General features: G+C 42.4%; 2 protein-coding genes across 26 annotated transcripts in view; one reads left to right on the top strand and one right to left on the bottom strand.

Moving 5' to 3' along the window:
* camk2d1 (calcium/calmodulin-dependent protein kinase (CaM kinase) II delta 1) overlaps positions 1 to 10,469 on the top strand; it is a 119,417-nt gene extending 108,948 nt beyond the window's left edge. For 7 of the 10 annotated variants that reach the window (XM_039821762.1, XM_039821757.1, XM_039821763.1 and 4 more), the window contains 4 exons: positions 6,359 to 6,434; positions 6,520 to 6,614; positions 7,534 to 7,762; positions 8,745 to 10,469. In XM_039821762.1, coding sequence (XP_039677696.1) covers positions 6,359 to 6,434; positions 6,520 to 6,614; positions 7,534 to 7,762; positions 8,745 to 8,748 — 404 coding nt within the window. In that variant the 3' untranslated portion in view covers positions 8,749 to 10,469. Of the gene's footprint in view, positions 1 to 6,358; positions 6,435 to 6,519; positions 6,615 to 7,533; positions 7,767 to 8,744 lie in introns of those variants that run through there. The other 3 variants (XM_039821765.1, XM_039821766.1, XM_039821764.1) reach the window with 1 other exon arrangement.
* A 3,824-nt stretch (positions 10,470 to 14,293) lies between these two features.
* The window catches only part of ank2b (ankyrin 2b, neuronal), a 171,309-nt gene continuing 165,803 nt past the window's right edge, over positions 14,294 to 19,799 (bottom strand). For 11 of the 16 annotated variants that reach the window (XM_039821740.1, XM_039821745.1, XM_039821738.1 and 8 more), the window contains 3 exons: positions 19,214 to 19,402; positions 18,829 to 18,920; positions 14,294 to 16,056 (listed from right to left, as the gene is read on the bottom strand). In XM_039821740.1, coding sequence (XP_039677674.1) covers positions 15,867 to 16,056; positions 18,829 to 18,920; positions 19,214 to 19,402 — 471 coding nt within the window. In that variant the 3' untranslated portion in view covers positions 14,294 to 15,866. The remainder of the gene's footprint in view (positions 16,057 to 18,828; positions 18,921 to 19,213; positions 19,403 to 19,799) is intronic. The other 5 variants (XM_039821750.1, XM_039821751.1, XM_039821748.1 and 2 more) reach the window with 4 other exon arrangements.

Raw genomic sequence — 19,799 nt, 5'->3', positions numbered from 1 at the left:
TCAAGCTAGTCTCTTTTCTGTAAATAGGCTACAATTAAACCTTCGTGAGTAAAAAGCCAATACTTATCAATGCACTCACCTGTGTAGACCGGCATCAACATGTAGAAAGCAATATTTCAATCTGCTCTGTCTGCTCAGTCCACTCTTGTCCACCGCACTGTTTTACGCAAACACAGCTCTACTCTGCAAATAGCACATTTTTACAAACAAGCTGAAACAAAAGCTCTACCGCTGGAGCGGTAAATCTATGGAGACTAAAACAGATGTGGTTACTTAATATGCACGTGAATGACGCGATCGTTATGTTTGAGTTCTTCATTCTTGATGATGCTGGTTGTATTATTTTGAACAGTATTTCATACATTAAAGTGCTTATGGGCTTTTGGCTTTTCCACGTCAACTTTTCGCTTCAGCCTCTTTGACAGTGACATGTTTACCTGACAACAACCATTTCTTTCTGCAAGCATTTTCCACCAATCAGGACGCTGCATACTACAATAATTTTTCCATAATCACAGACTTTAACCATCACTCCTCAGTGAGCTGCCTCCTAGTCTGAGATCATTTTCTAGTTAAAGAGCCAGTTATCATTATGGAGTTTCCATGTTTTTAGGAGTTTGCTCACACTAATACATGTAAAAAAAAAGGCATTAATTCAGTAAGCAAGTGAAAATTTTGAACAAGAATAGGCGTATTAGGTATAAATTCATTTTATTTCAAAGTCCGGCCCCCAGAGTGTCTGCTTAGAAAAATTCTGGCCCTTGAAAAAATGTAGTTGATGACCCCTGCTGTAGACAGCATTGAATATTTGGGGTTGAAGGTTCCTTTTGTTAAGTAAAAGAAAAAAAGATTTGTAGGAATATTACATAAGGTATGGTTAAAAAGTTTCTGGAACTCCTTCTACTCAATGGAGAGTCAGACCGCAGCACAAATACTGACCAGAGTCACGTTTAGTCAGTGTTGTGGGTTTGTGTCCGTGGGTGACATCACTTCCTGCAGTTAGAGTTTAGGCTTCTGTACTTTGTTACTGTCGGCTCAACAGTCCTTCTCCTGCTGTGTGTGTGTGTGTGTGTGTGTGTGTGTGTGTGTGTGTGTGTGTGTGTGTGTGTGTGTGTGTGTGTGTGTGTGTGTGTGTTTGTGTGTGTGTGTGTGTGTGTTCGTGTGTGTTCGTGTGTGTTCGTGTGTGTTCGTGTGTGTTCGTGTGTGTTCGTGTTCGTGTTCTAATAGGAGATCCCAGAGGAAAAGACTATTTGTTATACAGCTGACAGAAGCTCAGAGGGCATTGTTTCCACTTCACAGATACTGTGGAGCATTCAGACAGGATTCCACTGACTGAGGCAAAGCTCTTCATACTGATATTACTACTCCTATTTCATACGGAGTCAAACTGATAAATACTTTACGGAAAAAAGGGGGAGTTCTCTGCGCTTCTGCAGACCACAACAATCCGGTGCAACCAAGGCGGGACACAACAGAATAAATAGCAAAAAATTGCCGGTGCAACACGGATGTCTTCTACTTGATGATTTTATTTCTTAAGGTGCATAACAATGACTAACGTTTCGATGCATAGTTACATCTTCATCAGAGTCCTTGGAGAAAATGGGCAATGGACCCTTTTAATAAGGATCATCAACAGGTGTGATTGTGCCCAAAGGGGCAGTGACAATCTAAAGTTACACCCATCTCAACCAAGGTGTTACACTCAGTAATCAGTCGTTAAAGGGCAAATGCCCATAACCAAACCAAAGATGAATATATACAAACAAAAATATACAAATGTAAAAGATTTATACAAATGTAAAAAAAATTTAAAAGTTTTTATACAAAGATGTTCACAGGGCAATGGGGACTAAACGTATATTTATCTAAATACTATACTATAACACACTTTGTCATTAGAGAAAGCAAGTCAAATTTAATTCTTCATTTAAGCCTAGAGGTTCTAAAGAGCCAAGTGTATGTATCCAAAAGGCTTCCCTGCATAGGAGTATATTGATAATATCACCACCCCTGGGTGGGGGTGTGATTTTCTCAATTCCCCAGAACCTCAGTGATGCAGGGGGGCCATGATTAGCCTGCTTGTAATGCCTCGCCATGGCATAAGTTATGTTCTGGGTCCGAATAGCTGTCTTGTGTTCAGATATCCTTAATTTGAGCCGGACGTTTAGTTTGACCTATATACCAGTCCACAAGGGCATTTTAGAAGGTACACAACATGTGTACTGTTACAATTAATAAATGAAGAGATAGAATATTTCTTGCCGTGCGGGGATGTGAAAATTCCTTCAGATTAGTCGTAATTCGAGGCATTGCGCGTAATTACCACATTTATAAAAACCAAGGGGTGGGTTTGAAAGCCAAGTAGTCTGAGGTGGATTAGACATGTCTGAGTGGACCAGTCGGTCACGAATATTACCGGCACGCCTAAATATGAACCTAGGCGGATTGGCGCATATGTCTTTCAGTGTCGGGTCACTCTTAAGGACATGCCAGTGCTTGCGAATAACATTTTTCATTCTTCCTGCTTCTGGAGTATAGCCCGTCGAAAAGAATACATTGGGTGTTATTTGTAACTTAGGTTTTTTTCTTCAAAAGTAAGGCGCGATCTGAACTTTGAGCCCTGTCCCATGCTTTTGTAATGTCAGATTTATCATAACCTCGTTGTTCAAAACGATGCGCTAAATGAGCTGCTTTGGACATAAAATCAGCTAAGGTACTACAATTTCTTCTGACTCGCAAAAACTGACCCACTGGTATATTACGGACCAGATGTGGCGAGTGGTTGCTATCGGCTCGTAAAAGGGTATTCCTACTAAGGGGTTTACGGTAAATGGTAGACTGTAGAATATTATTAACGTCCTTAAAGATGGTGAGATCTAAAAAATCAATGGACTGGTTATCACATTCCATAGTAAAGGACAAATAATCAGTGGAGGAATTTACATAGATAAAACATTGATTTAGCTCACTAGGGGGACCCTTCCATATTAAGAGAACATCGTCTATGTATCTACGCCACAGTGATATTTTGGAATGAAAAGGATTATTTATGATATTATGTATATATTTTTCTTCCCATAAACCCATCACCAAACAAGCATAAGAGGGTGCAAAAGTACTTCCCATTGCAGTCCCTTGTAGTTGTAGGTAAAATTTGCCAGAATATTTGAAGAAATTATTCGATAGAATGATCTCAACAAGATTAAGAAGAAATTCTAGTGGAGGCAGAACATCAATGGGACGTTTAGCCAGGTAATGCGACATGGCGAGTAGGCCAATGTGATGGGGTATACATGTATAAAGACTTTGCACATCCAAAGACACAAGGACATCATTACTTTCACAATTCCAGTCATTAATCAAATTCAAAACATCAGTTGTATCCCCCAAATATGATGGTAAACTGTGAACATATTTTTCAAGAAAAAATCAACAAATTGTGAGAGAGGGTCGTAAGGCTCCCTATGCCAGATACAATAGGGCGCAAAGGAGGATCATCAAGACATTTGTGGATTTTGGGGAGACCATAAAATACTGGACATCGGGGGTGGTCACTCAATAGAAAAGCCTTTTCTTTATCGATTATCCAGCCTTTTTTATGAGATATATCAATAAATTCATCGATCATATTTTTTGTGCTGGATGTAGGGTTACATAGAAGAGGCTGATAGTGTTTTTCATCATTTAGCAATTTGAATATACCACAATCATAATTCTTTAAACCCATAACAACAATTGCTTGTCGGCAGGGCGAATAATAATGTCCTGTCTAGATTCCAAAGAGCGTAGTGCATCCAATTCGCTTTTTGTCAGGTTTTTATTTTTAGAGGGACAGAGCGCACTTACTTTGCACTTACTACTGTACTTGTTGTCTGAGGTTGAAAGCACTTAATTGGAAGTCGCTTTGGATAAAAGCGTCCGCTAAATGACTTGTAATGTAAAATACTTACATTGATCCAGGCTGGAACTATCAGCCAAGTAGGGCTGCTCCCTTTTAGCCGATTAGTCGACTAATTGGCCGTTTTGGTCTTGGTCAACTTAGATTTCTTTAGTCGATTAGTCATGTTTTATGCTTTTTTTCATGCTGAATGACTTATTTCCAAGAAAGGTACAAGCACATCTCTGGTAAACACAAGAATTAAAGTGGCACTTTTGCATGACTCTTTGCGGAGAAACTCCGATTTACAGATCTGTCGATTAAATCAACTAATCAATTAGTCGATACAATTGAATGAGTGTTGGTCGACTAAGAATTTCTTCAATCGAGCACAGCCCTACAGCCAAGATTGTATTTTAAGTGTTAATAACTTAAGTGTTAACTAAGTGTTTTCAGAGAGACAGGAGAAGTCTTTCTCTGCTGTGTTAACATTACCTCTGCTAATATGGGTTTCTGCAGTACAATACACACGTTTCTGGGTTAAAGTTAGTCTCTTATTGCCAGCTCTATCGCCACAGCGCTGTGGAGTAAGGTCTGGCTACACCACACATACGTTCTAAGATAGGAGAAAAAGTCCTTTCTTGGGCGATCGCTAAGCTCCGGACGCAGGAACGGTGACTCTTCAATATAGTCTCGGGAAGAAACTTGTTTGGTGGAACATTCGCACCCCGCAAAAGAAAACCCCACATACAATATTAAATGAAGTAAACTGTTGACACAATACAGTAACGTGAGCTATTTAATATAGCTGGATACACGGTTAAAACTCATTGGCTCTTACCAGAGTATCTCCGTGTGTACTTCGTCCACAGCAATCCCACCAATCGGTCCCAAAACATCCCAGTTAGAGAGGAAATGCCGTAAACATATTCTTTGTAAATCTTTACAATCATTCCCAGAAAGAACCGAGCAGCAGAGAGAGGAAGGTGAGGGACATCTGGATCCGCCAGATGTGAGGCAGTGACCCTGGAAATGTCATTGTTTAGAATTAGGTTTAAGTTTTGATATATACAGTGGTAGAACAATTACTCAAACAAATTTTTCTAAGTGAAACTATACCACACAATAATACTGCTTCAAACATAGAGTCCTACATGTAAAGGCTTCCTTCGGTCAAATCGAAGATTTTTGAACGATAGCCAGCCCTAGTAGCTACTGATGGATCCACACCTACATCCAGGGGAAAAGGACGGGGATGAATGTGACGGAGGTGGACACAGCTGTACAGGCTGTTGGAATCCACTTGCCGAAATAACTATTACATCAGGAGTTTGGACAAACATTACTCCAGCACCCACTACAACAGCTCTGGTGTCGCCTGAAAACTGCTTCAGCAAGACGGATACGTCACTCACACTGATTGATTTGGACAACATTAAAAAAACACATCACGCACACAATGTCAGGCTGAATGAATGAAGTGAAACGAGATAGCAATATCGAGTCGACTGCTTGTGTTTTAAAGAAGAAATAAAGGATCACCTTACACTTACGTCTCCAGGTAATGGTGAGGGGGAAAAAGTATCATTTTGGCATTGGGAAAGTTATTGTATCAAAAAGTTCAACAGACAGCCAGCCTTAGGATGAGAGCAGAAATCTCACGAGCTGGAAATGGAAAGCAATTGTGCTTAGCTGAATTACTGGAAAAGATGTAGTTACTGTAGTTTCTTCTCCCACTTTTGGTTGTTGACCCCAAGCAAACTGGCTGAGTCAGGTTAAAGGCTTCTTATATACACTGCAGTGTCTATAGGGCCCCAGTAGCAAACTGATAGTGTCTTTGTAAACCTGGCCAGTACCAAGTTTCTATTTGCAAAGTAAAGTCCACAACCTTACGTCCGCTGTGTCAGGCTTTTTATATAATCAGAGGAGGGTGTTCTGCTTGTATCCAACTCTTCCTGCTACTACTAGCCTGTCTGAGGCAGCAGAGGCTAGTTTTATCTCTGGAACAAAAAAGGCAAACTTTACACGGGGAGCATGTTTCGCCTTTCTGCAGTTAGTGTTTTGGTTTGGTTGTCGCTTGAGGGAACCAGTGCAGAGCCAGTAGCCAGCAGAACACAGCAGCAGACTGTTGGTGTTCAGTTAGCGTGGAACGGCAGTGGACCAGCTGTTGAAGGTAAAAAAATGGATTGTGTGTGTGCCACAGCAACAGCTCTTATTCTTTCCATTCATTGTTTCCTAGCTTGCCTACTTAGCATGAAAGGTAATGTTGAAGTTATATATTGAACCATGCTGACTAACCTACCACTCTTTCCTTCATTCAGTGTATTTCGGTGTGTTTTTTGAGATGTTGTGATTTTGGTTGGATGTTGTCCTCGTGTTCCACACTGGTCCGTTTAACCTTAATTCGTGTTTCTCTTCATATTCATCAGCGGTGGTTTCCCATCTAATCTAACATTTCTGTGTTTCTCTGTCTCTCAGCTCGTAAGCAGGAGGTCATTAAAGTCACCGAGCAGCTGATCGAGGCCATCAACAACGGCGACTTTGAAGCCTACACGTTAGTTCATGTTAGTTTCATCTGACAGACTTCCATCTTCTACATTCTTCCGTGACTCTGATAGCTGTATGGTGTTCTATTTCAGGAAGATCTGTGATCCTGGCCTCACATCCTTCGAGCCGGAGGCCTTGGGCAACTTAGTGGAGGGCACCGACTTCCACCGCTTCTACTTTGAGAATGGTAAATAACTAGTGTTTCACATGGTGGAGTGAAGTGGAGTTTGGGATTGTAGCTATAATTATAATATGTGGGCAGTCTTGGCCTAATGGTTAGAGAGGACACAAGTTGTAATAAACTGGAATTCCCCTTTAAAGTGCTATAACCCTCTAAAGAGCTGTCGCATTAAGTCTTAAGGCCCGGACACACACAGCCGATAATCGTCCGTTGGACAGTCTGGCGAGGTCGGTGACTCGAGTCTATTTGGTGTGTTCCGTGCTGTCGTCTGTCCAAGGGGCCTTCGGCCTTCATTTGGGCCAGTTTGACACTTATAATCGGCGTGGGCGGGCACTGCCGGCAGTCGGACTCAAATGACCCATCTGATTGGTGGAGTGCTAAGCCGGAAACGGGGAGCGGGATGAGCGGGACGTTTAATTCTTTGGGCAACAATACAGATTTGCGCGGCGTGCTGTAATGGAGACGTATTACGTCTCGTCTCTTCGGTGTGTTCTGAGGCATTTTTTTGACCAACTCGGGGAGACTGAGCAGTCCAACTGCCTTTTCTGCCGACATTTGGCCGTCTGGTTGGTGTGTAAGCAGCTTTAGAGCTGCAAAACCACAGGATTTGAAGTAGAGTGAGACCTCTTCCTGCAGCCCTGCCTCTCCCCTCTCTGTTGCACGGGCATACGCATGCACAAAACAGCCAATAGGAACGCTCTCTCACTAAATTGACCTGTCATTGGTTAAAGTCTCCCGTAACAGGAGATCTATCTAAAGTCTAAACACAGAGCCAAGAGGAGGAGCAGAAATCTAGTTTTCTCTCAGACCACTTGAATGACATATACTGTCACATACTGTATATGAAAGATCGTTATGGAACTTTTTCCCAACGATGCCAAAACTAAAGTCCATACCACAGTGTTCATGTTCTTCTCCTGTGCAGCTCTGTCCAAGGGGAAGCAGCCCATCCACACCATCCTGCTCAACCCCCACGTCCACCTGATCGGGGACGAGGCCGCCTGCATCGCCTACATCCGCCTCACCCAGTACATCGACAGCAACGGCATGCCTCGCACCATGCAGTCAGAGGAGACCCGCATCTGGCACCGCCGCGACGGCAAGTGGCAGAACATCCACTTCCACCGCTCCGGCTCGCCCACTGTGCCCACCAAGTAAGACATATTTTAGGAAGAAGTCTCCCTGTTCCCTGATCAGCTTGCTTGCATTAATCTGCTGTGTATGCTGCTGTGTAACTGTGCCTGAACCGATTCTTAAAAAATGAAGAAAAAAAAAAAGAGGCGCAGATAACGACAGTCAGTGACGTTAAAGCACGGCTTGTTTATTGCTAAGGCCATATGGTCAAATTAAAAAGCTTCTTGTAGTAACAATAACTTATTTCACCAGTCAATTGCTGTAAACCCCCCAAAAAGAACCGCTGGATGGCAGAAGGCTACTTTACAACAACAGCTTAGTTTCTCGAGTTGCACCAATCATCTTACGAGGTGCAGTTGAATGCACCATTAAGTTGGCGGTGTTTCTCCGGCAGCGTCCACGGCGTCTCATAGGTCAGCCGGTCTCCTCTGTCTCTAGCTGCAGACTGTTGGAATCCTTTCCAGTGAAATACAGCCACATGTAAGACCGTTTAGCTTTTAGCATTTCAGACCAGCGTTTAGAACAGCTACTAGCTAACAGTAGGCTAACGTTACCTGCTGCCAAGTGTAGTGTTAACTAGCGTCACGTGCGGGGATGTTTCTGTTACCTGTAACGTCTGTTTCGGAGCATCAGAGGGCAGCGCAGGCATTAAAGTGGCACTGTAATGGGTCACCGAAATCTGCGTTGTTATTCGGTCCGGTAGATACCGGTTGTTTAGGTGCCACATTAGCAACGGGTTTCTGTACCCAGCCCTACATATCACAAACTCCCGCAGATATTTAAATCACAAATTAAAAATGTTGGTCCTAAAATTGATTGCAGCCATGGCTTCTCCTGCAATTCTTAAATTCAAACTTGTCACCTTTACCTTAAATGTCATTGCATGCACTAGTACTAGTGTAGACTTAATGATCCCGTTGAAAAGTGAAATGTCATAATTCAAATGTAATTTTCTGGAAGGGGTTTTAAGTAGTAGTAATCCACATGTGATTTGTGTTTCAGTTGAGAGGACCATCTTTGACTACAAACACCCTCCAGCCTACAACAGATCCCGCCTACCAAGTGTCCATCAGATCCCTCAGCCAATCCTAGCCCCCGACAGCTAGAGCTCTGCCCCCTCAGTGTGTTGTTTACATAATGTCCCTGTTGGACTGAACATTGTTGTACATGATGAAAAAAAAAATACCCATAGGGGAAAACTTCAAGTCTTGACAATATGATTTTGTAGTGTGAGTTTGGTGTTGATTCCAGGAGTTTTTTAGATCCGTATGTTTGAAATAGAAGTGGTTTCAGACCACTGGTTGATTCGTTATTAATGGGCTGGTGAAATATGTGGAACTTCCAGTGACAGTTTTTCATTTGAATATTGCACATATTGAGGACTCACAAGCTCTTGTGATGTTTTTTGCCTTTTGGCACGATGACCAATATATCACATATCTGCTTTTTACCCATGTATCCTTTCAGCGTTGCCATCTATTAAAGGCCAGGCACAAGCTTGCTCTTGTTTTGGTGATGTATATGTTTTGGTAATTGATGTAAATCGCTCGCTCTTTGCTTAATCTTTAGCGGTAGCCAAATGAACTGAGTTGGCTAATTTTAAAAATCTGTTTTCTGGTTTGCCACTGGTACCAAGTATGTTTACTTTGAATTTTAACTACATGTTTAAAAGGGAAAATCAATTGAAACATATGTTTTACCATGTCTGTTTGGAGCTCCATCATCAAGAATGTATAGACTATAGACATACATATAATTCTTAAGGGGTATTCTGTGACTTTTCAGTCAAATCATATTTTCATACAGTAAGGAACTAATTATGTGAATTTGATCAGCTATTTTTTGTTTACTTTTGAAATTGTGATGTTGATGCCTGTCCCTCCACTTCTCATTATTAATGCTTTCCAATTTCAACTTTGATTGAGTCCCACCTTGATTCTGTGTATGACTGGTGTACGCCAATGTTTTACACTGGACAACACTAGTCATAATTCTTCCACTTACGAGAAAGCCAAATCCGTTCTGGAAGGAAGTTAGCCATTCATTTTTGTCATGAGGGAATTTCAGTTATTTATTTTTTTAAAGATATTTTTGGGGGCATTTTAGGCCTTTTATTTGACAAGACAGCTGTAAGGGGAGAGAGAGAGGGGGAGGGGGGAATGACGTGCATCAAAGGGCCGCAGGTGGGCGTCGAACCCCGGCCCGCTGCGTCAACTAAACCTGTATATATGGGCGCCCGCTCTACCAACTGAGCTGTCTGGGCACACGGGAATTTGAGTTTTAGCCAGAATAACTGAGCATTAAATCACCGTTTTAGTTCTGTTATTTGAGTGTCACTGTTAAATGAAAAGGGATTGTTGGCATCACTTATATCTATTTATATCTAATGGTTTATATGTGGAAAACCCTTTCCGTTAGGGTGTTGTGAAATGTAAGCGGGAGGAAACTAATGGGAAAGCACGGGGAAAGGTTTGGGGATATAGTCCCAGGGTGTCCACTGATGCTTACAGTTGGGTTTTACATATTGAGATTTTTGTTTGCTTCTAAAAAACATTCTTTTGTTTAATCACATTTGTCCCTCACTCACCACACTTAGTTTTTTTTTTTTATCTTTCTAAGATGCATTGACATTCCAGATGGGACACTGGTATGTAATGTGACCATGATGGGACAATCCTGATGTATGTTTTTAGTATTATAATAAAATGTGTGATTTCTGCCAAATGACTTGGTTTGTTCTGGTTTCATTTTCTCCTCTTTTCCTACGATTTATTTAAACATTATTTTAGGCCTTTAATTCCACAGGACAGATGAAGACATGAAAGGGGAAAGAGAGGGGGCAATGACATGTAGCAAAGGGCCGCAGGTCGGAGTCGAACCCGCTGCCGTTGCGTCGAGGAGTAAACCTCTATATATGTGCGCCCACTATACCAACTGAGCTAACCCGGCCACATCTTTTCCTACTGTTTTTAATCAAATCTGCTTTAAATCAAACAATTGATGTATAACTCCATTCTTCAATTGACAAGCATTTTAATCAGTTTCATTTTTATCAATTTATTTTTGTTATTTCCCTGAAATGTTTTTTTAAATATGATTTTTACCAGACAAATCATACATTGATTAAAAGATGCACTCCTATTAGCTGCTGTTAGAAAGAACGACATCACGTCACATTTGACACATGTACAGCTTTATTGTTCATGTACACACTGCAGCTGCGATGCCTTGGTAGCGTTTCAGGTTGATGTTTTTAGTAATAATTTGATAAAGTCATACATGCCCGCATAGATATTTGCACTGTTAATATGTATATATTATCACCATGGAAACAAGATGCTCATTTAACAAATCGGTGGTCTCTTTTGATTTCTTTTAATCTTCGATTGGATCACACAAAGTAAACGGCAGCGTGAGGATCGCATTGTTACATAGATAAGTCTCAACTGGAGATGGAGCCTGTACACAATCCAGCCAGCCTTCAAATCAAATCCTGTTTGTCTATGATGGCAAAAAAAAAATCTTCATTTGTCTTCACGTTTAATTTCAGAACACATTCAAACGCACACCAAAACACACACACACACACACACCCCTCTCTCAGCTTCAACTGCTGGAGTATACAGGGATCACAAATGGATGGCAATAAATAAATAAAGGAACTACGTGTACAGTATGAGGCAACAGTAGTCAGTAGAAGTCGGACTTTGCTTATATTTTAGGTTGATGTGTCAATCCTTTGATAGCAGTGATAAGAAAAAAGTAAAATCAACAACAATTAAAGCAAAGCATATGTGTTATATAAACTTAAAGGATAAGTCTGGTGTGATTCCATATTTATTTTATTATTGTCAACAAACCCCATGAAAAGACCAAAAACCAACAATGTGTTAGCTGGTTTTTCAATACTTTCTGACTTCCTGCCTGTGGCTCTTGGCCCCAACCCCATTGGTTCCAACTGAAGATGAAAGTTGCAGTTTGTGCTGCCTCTTGCAGCATGCATGAAAAAATAGTAAATGCACTGCTGCTGTTTTATGACATCGCTTACAAATATATAGTTTTGTTATTTAAAAAGACTCCGTAATTTCCTCAAACAGCTGGTCACTAGTTACTCAAACGGGAGGCAATAGAGCATTTGTTGGAGACTATTTTTAGCGGCGGATTACGGACCAGATTTGGTGCTCCAGGGAGTACTTTGGACAGCAGGACTGTGTATGTGGATTGACGAAGGCGATAATAAATGACAGTGTTCATGCCAGCTCCCTTAACTGCATTAATAACCAACCCAGTCTCACGGCAGTTCGTGTAAATGTACACGTTATTCTTAATCTATTGAACGTGTTCACGGAAACGTTTTTCTCGTTTTTTTCGTGTAAATATACACGTTTTTCTCGACCGAGGCGCCCGGGGAAAGGACGCCGGGAGGCGGCCTCATGAGCCAGCGCCCGGCGGGACGGCCCGGGGAAAGGCGCCTGGAAGGCGGCCTCATGAGGTACCACGCGCCGGCCGGGAGGCCGGAGGCCGAGGAAAAGGACCGGGAAGCGGCCTCATGAGGCGCCACACGCCGGCCAAAAAACGGCACGGCCGCCACCCGCGATCGGGAAACGATGCGCCACACGCTGCGTCAAAAACGGCTACGGCCGCCACTCGCAGGACACGGGAAATGAAACGCCACAATAACGAGACGGTTGGGGTTAGGAAAAAAAAAGAACTGGGAAAGGAACCGTCACACGCGGGACACGCCGAAAAGGGAACTGCAACGCGCGGGACAAAGGTACTGCCACACGCGGGACGCGATCCAGGGTCTCCGGTGTGAAAGCCCGCGGATTTTCGGCTTCTTATACTACTCCCTACAATTTCGTTCTGTGGCAAAGTAATATGCTTCCCATTGAAATACATTGGTTCACAATTTCGTGTTGTCCACAACGTAAAAAACGAGAAAAACGTTTCCGTGAACACGTTCAATAGATTAAGAATAACATGTACATTTACACGAACTGCCATGAGACTGGGCTGTAATAACTCAGGATGTCCTCCCTCTGGACTGTCAGTTAAAACGATGTCAGGCGGGTGTTTGATCCATTTTGAATAATAGGATTATGATGTGAAAGACTCTTAATTTGCAAAAACAATTAAGGAGCCTAAATGTTTAAGGGACAAACTGGAAATGATGTAACTAAAGCTCACGTCAAAATGTTTCTGCCTGACGCACAGCGATAGATTTGCAGCGTCACGCGCAATTACAATGTGTGAACAGCATCAATGACGAGCTAAAATCTCCTGAATAGATAATTGATTAAAAGATCTTCCATTCTGCGCTATGAGCCATAATGCAGGCTAAGAAGAGAAACTGTAAATGTGTTTTATTGTGATGTTTTATGACCTTAAAGGGTGGAGTGATATTAAATTGCACATAACAGTGGGTTTATACTGCAAAGCGCTGCTTGCTTTCTTTCGCAGCCCACGTTTACCATTTGGGCTCTTCACACATTCTGGCCTGTTTTCCCCGCGTACTGCAAGAGACTACCAAGAAAACACGCTGATAATCAGTTATAAACAAAATATGCTGTATTATGTTAATGATCTGTTTTTGATTTGCCTGCACTTCTCCCTGCTGTCCTCTCTTTTACCTCCCACATAATTCATTTCAAAATCTCTCTGTCCACAGGCTGTATTTGTTAGAAATAACCTAGTATCACTGCTGTTCGTCAGTGTTCTTGTAATTACGTATGTATTCCACAAGTTGTGTCTAAACAGAAAGTGACAGCGACACACACACACACACACACACATACACAGTGCCACCGTAAAGTTCCACAGGCAGAGATATCCTGACTTGTCCCTAGTACGAGTCAAACTCCAAAGAAACTCCTATATTTACCATAATGCATTTGTTCATTAGACCCTCCCAGTCTGCAACCATATTTTTCACACACATCTCCAGCTTGTAACAATTTCAATTAAAATAAGTAATCTCCAGACCCAAACTGAGATTACCCTGATGACATCACTATGACATCATCAGGGTTACAATCTCAGTCTTGACAAAGTTTCTCCAGAGCCAAGAATGTTTTAACTAAACAATGAGGAACATGTCACCTAGTGCAACAGTGTGGCTCACTCTCCTCTTACCTAGGCAACAGAATAAGTCGATGGACAATGACTTCCAAAACGCCATTCAGATATATGAGCGTTCTATTTAACTTTGTGATACGGTGTTTTAAACATGTGACTGTAACACATGACCGCAGTCGCAGTTTTAAACATGTAGTTAACGTTTGAAATGGCAACAAAAACACTGTGTGTAACTATGTCTTTAATTTCAGCTGGATGTCCGTCCCCTTACTCTTCCTTTGTGTTGGCGTTCTAACCTCCGGCTGATTTGTGAGGACTATGGTTAACTGCTCCTCAGATCTCTGCAGGGTAAATCCAGACAGCTAGCTAGACTATCTGTCCAATCGGAATTTTTGTGTTGCATGACTAAAACTACTTTTGAACGTACACACATTCCACCAAAACAAGCTCCTTCCTGAGGCTGTTTTGCACCGCCCAAGACGATTGTGATTGGTTTGAAAAAATGCCAATAAACCAGAGCACGTTTTCCTCCCATCCCAGAATGCTGTGTGGACTAGCCGGACATTCCTCCATTGGCAATGCAAGACTAGTGAGGACACAACTACGTACGGAGCCCTTAAGGGGACATGAGCACAAAAAAAAAGTTTAGTTTCATGTGCTCCCACAAAACTTTTTGAAAGTTTCACGTGAGCATATTTCTGTGCCGATAACGCGCTTTGAACAGATTACAAGACTTTAAAATCCGTTTTAAACGTTGTATCTAAACAATATAATGGTGATGTGTAACTAACTCCTGTACTGTAGTCCTTTCTCTAGCTGTCACTGTCTCCATATAGCCTAGGCTACATCAATATACGGCTTGCATGTGCTCCCCACTCCAACCTGCCTCCTTGCACAGAATTTGGCACTCTGATACTCACTGTCACCTTACTTCCATAACAACAAATGTGAATATAGTAGTTAATAGATAATAGTTAATAATAGTTTTCTGGCTGAGGATAGTCTGGTGTTTGAACAACAATGGGCTCTATGGCACAGAGAAATAAGACCTATCAGGCATTGATACACACTATGGTAGTAGGTCAATTCATTGTTGGTGGCTCTGCACTTGAGATTTGTTGACAAAAGGGAAAAATGTAGCCAGCCTTATCCTTTAAAAGCCTCGATGGAGGACGTTAAAAGAGCCCGGCTGCAGCGTTGGAAGCAGCGTGTGAAGGTGGAGGCTGAAACACAGACGACAGGAGCTACGGGAGGACGGGGGGGTCAGTGCTCCATCTGCAGCAAAACATTCCTCATCACTACTTCCTTTCTCAGTAGACACACGGTATATACACACACACACACACACACACACACAAGTGGCAGCTCTGTGACAGATACAATGTGAATGCACAAAACACATTAATAAGACGGACGCACACAAAAAGGTCAGATGCATGATGGGGAGAAAAAAGGTGTGATCACACAGCCTTTGTAAACAGATCAGCAGGGTGACGTTTGGCTGTATAAAGAGTCCGTGGTGATACACACACAACCCTCCCAACGTATTCTCTACGTAACATTAATCTCATCTGTACGGTGGCCATTCTCCAGCTGAATCAGTGCATGGACAGCACGTTTAGGTGGGCTAATGTATTAAATGCTTTGAATTTTTTTGGGATTTTTGTTTTTTTCTCTAGTCCAAGCGGATTTTTCATTACCTCTATGTACAAATGTTTACAAGAGTTCTTCGAGAAGAGGCCCGTGCGTGAGGCGAAAACGTCCAAGATGCCCTCTTTGACTAGGATCCACCGTCGGCGCGTCGTATCGTAATCACACCACAGCAGCCAGAGGGTAAAAACTAAAAGCAAAAAAAAAGGTTGCAATCTTTGGTCACAAAAAGAGCAAATGACACAAAATGGGAAGGAAGGAAGAGTGTTAAAGCACAAAATACTGTTCCATTATTCAATAAAAAAAAGGTGATCGGCGAGGACAACAAGAAGGGGGGGTCTGGAACATGTTGATCTGAGGAAGCGTTCGTCGCCAAAGGCTCCAGTGGAAGATGTACGCTCAGTCAAAGCTCTCCTGGTCCTCCTGGTCGTCCTCGCAGTAGCGTTGGAGCAGTCGGTGCAGATGCTGCTGCAGGGCGTCGGGCCGCAGGGCGTCGGCCTGCGAGTCCACGCGCTCCAGGTGCACGTGCTTCCCCTCGCCGTCCCTCACCACAGTCCTCTTCTGGGTTCGCGACTCACGCATCTGGCTTCTGCAAGGGGACAAAGACAAAGAGGTGCGTCACTTCCAAACTAACTCTGACGGGCCATCAAATCCCTGGCCGTGTCTACAGGCGTGGACGGAGCAGATACCGGCCATCCCTGTGGGGGGTCATGGTTCTGATTTAGGGTTTTCGCCGTAGCCTACGCCTGAAGTTCATACTTGTGTGCGTTGGTGTGTGCGTCGATCTCTTTAAAGAGAATATCAAGGCCGGCACGTGTGTGTGTAGTGTGTAGTGTGTGGTTGAGTGAGAGAGCGATGGTGATTATCTCCAGAGCGAGTAGTGACTCAAAGTGTCTCCACTGTTCTTTCTGACCACGGTGGGAAGTCTGGAGCAGGAAAAGTTCACCCTCTCCTTGATTTCACGTTGTTTATGGAGAGGGAGAACAAGGAAATGAGTCGGAGGGCAAGGGGGGGGGGATGTTACCAAGCCACGGCCGAGCGACGTGTAGTTACATTTTTCGAGAGGTGCACGTCAGGGTTAGGGTCGGTGTCTCCACGTACGTAGCCACAGCGTTGATTTTAACGCAGAAGCATAAATCATGCTTTGAGATGTACACTCACATGCACACATGCTGCATCGCCACTTCCGTTTAGAATGAAATCAAGCCAGCTTGGAGGCGTGGGTGTTATAGTGTCAGCGTAGCGTGATGTTACAGCGCCATCTTGACGCCTGTTTGTTCATATCGGAAGGCAGCCGACAAAAAGTTGTTGTTGTAACAGTAGTGTGTGTCATAGTGTAACAAAACACAAATAAGTCACACAGACGAGGTCCCATTGGCTTGTGTAAGGGGGTTCTCCAGAGGAAGGCGCCAAGTATGGTAGAGTCGGAGGGGTGTTTTTGTCTATTGGTAAATGTTTTTTTTCTCTTCAGTTCATTTTTGTCGGGCCAGGCTGCAGTAGACTGACGTTACCAATCCTGTGAATAAATACACCTGGACTGCAAACTGGGTCTTCTTCTCAGTTTTTGTGCCTCGGCCAACCTTACAATCCCCACGTTCACTGTCTTAAGGTTAAATGAGCCACATTTCAGTAGTCACTATCTGTCACTGTGGAAACCCAGGTTGCCAATATTAAAATGAAATCATCAAATCAAATAGTGAAATAATCATACACACATATTACACCCCGTAATTAATGCTGAAGTGAAAAATAATGATATAAAGATATTATAACCATGAAATTGTGCAATACATTTTAAAATGTTTATTTATCTTGCTGATTTTCACAATACATTTTTTTTAAAGTCATTTGCATTTCATTCCAGCATTTTTCCAAAGCTTGTTATTATTTTATAATGCCATTTCTCCAAATGACAAAGTGTATGATTCTGTTATCTAAGAAATGTGGCCAAAGTAAGACCATTCTTGATTTGTGCTTTTATTACTAGCACGTTGGACTATTGTAATGCGCTTCTTACGGGCATACCCAAAAAAGCTGCTAGGTAAACTTCAGCTGGTTCAAAACGCTGCTTTTAACCAAAATTTGGAAAAGAGAGCACATAACTTCTGTTTTAGCTGCCCGACACTGGCTACCCATCTCTTTTAGAATAGATTTTAACATTATTTTATTAACTTATAAGGCTCTTAATTATATATCAACCTCATACATTGTGATTGCTTTTAAATCTTTATAAGTAGTTATTAGTAGTAGTAGTAGTATTTAGAGCAACAGAGAAGAGAGAGTTATGTGATTGGCTGTTTCACTGGTCTGAATGAGCTGAGAGAGAAAGCAGAATTATAAAATAAAACTCTTAATGGTAAAAATTGCGTTATAAAATAAAAGTTGGCAGGCCTGGTCATAGTTCAACTTAATTTGTCATGAAAATTTGATAAATGAAATTTTTTTTTTTGAAACATTGAAGAGATTAAAGGTGAGAAAATTGAGTCCAATCACAGCATGCTTCCATGTTAAAGGTGCAGTAAGTGATTCTGCGCAAAGATTGATATTTCATAAGCTCCGCCCCCCAGATTCACAGACAGAGAACTACTGGCTGGCACATTCAAATGCTGCCTTCCTCCCTCCCGCCCCTACCATGTCGCTGGCCGCTGTCGCTGCCTGGTGCTGATTGGCTGGAATAGTGTTTTGTGGCTTGTGCACTCCTTTCTGTTTGTTTTCCATTTACCCAGCCAGGGCTGTGTATTAACACCGTTTTTTTTTTAACGCACACAGAAATCAGAGAGCTAGGTGACCGTGAGGAGATATTCATTGATTTTGACAAAAAGTGGATCAGATTAACATCGCTTACTATACCGTTAACTTCTGCTTGCGCCCCTTTCCCAACCCGCTAACACACACTAACATCTGAAAGGTTACAATCTGCATTCTATCCCGAGTCAGACGATGCTGCAGTAGTCACAAGTTTTTATCGGGAACGCGCTCATTTTCGCGTCTTTTCCAGCGCGATGTAATGTTGCCTCCGTTGGTACACCTCTGTCATCTCAACTACAAACTGCATCCGTCTCTGCCCAAGCAGCGCTCAGACATCGTTCCAAATTATTCGGCATCGAGTTTGGAAGAGAGACTGAATAAGAAATAGATGTAAAAAATAATTAACAGATATCAAAAAGAGCATTGTCACTAGCCATGCACTGTTTTCCAGTGTGTCTGTGACGTTATATGTGACCCTGTCGCCTGTTTTTAGAGGGTTTTCCTGCATATTAAAAAAAACCACATATACACTCTAATCTTGGTGGGAAGGCGGTATTAGTAAACACCAGTTTCTTTGTGATCAGTTTTACACATTCCCATGCTGCTGTCCAACCTTTTAATCACAGAACCGTCGTCCTGCACAATCTCTTTCTCTACTACATGAGGCAGGAGCCCTTTCCCAAAGCCTCCAGCATAACTCAATGCCTGGAGGGGAAAGAACGAGGGAGGAGAGAGGGATCAGTGGGAGGAAAGAGGAAACTCAAACACTGGGAATCTGACATAAAGAACAGTCATTACTGACAAGTTCTAAAAACATACATATTAGCATGTAGTGAAAGGCTCGTAAAGATCCACTATGATGTTGGTATCATGACCAGCAGCACCTCAACATATTTATATTTCCTCTCATGACCAACAGATGCTCTCCACAGTCCCTTATGGATGTGTGAAATCAGCTGTTGTAGAATCATTCTCACTGCATCTTGGGACACACTGACCTTCTCAAAGTCCTGTCTGGCTGAGGGGAGATCTGCAGCCAGTGAGGGCTCCCCCGTCTGCTTCTCCATCCTCTCGCCTCTCACCACCGTCGTCTTGACAACCTTGCTGACCTTTCGACCTTGCACCGGCTCCACCTCAAACGCTGACGCTGCGGCGGTGCCCATGGCCCGCGGCTCCGAGAAGCTCAACTGGAGAGAAGACGACCAAGATGTCAAGGCACCAACTGTTGTGTACTACTGTATGTACAATGTATTATGTTCTTTAGTGTAGAGCTGCAACGATGAATCAACTAGTTGTCCCTTATTAAATGAATTACAAACTATTTTCATAATCGATTAATAACTTTGAGTCATTTATCTGCAAATCCTGAATTCCATTTAAAGTGAGAAAAAAATCAACAAGAGTTTTGTTAGACAAACAACAACAAATGTGTTCTCAAAGCAATGTAACACATCATTTCCCCTATGTAATAGTAGGGACAGTTATCAACATTAACTAGCTAGTTTGTGTCGAATTTTACCTTTCAAATGTATGAGATTGCAGACAATTTATTTTTAATAGATGCAGTTTCAGTATGTTTCACTA

The sequence above is a fragment of the Perca fluviatilis genome, chromosome 14 (genome assembly GCF_010015445.1).
Source record: "Perca fluviatilis chromosome 14, GENO_Pfluv_1.0, whole genome shotgun sequence".
Lineage (NCBI taxonomy): Eukaryota > Metazoa > Chordata > Actinopteri > Perciformes > Percidae > Perca > Perca fluviatilis.
This window is presented reverse-complemented; position numbering and strand designations above follow the sequence as displayed.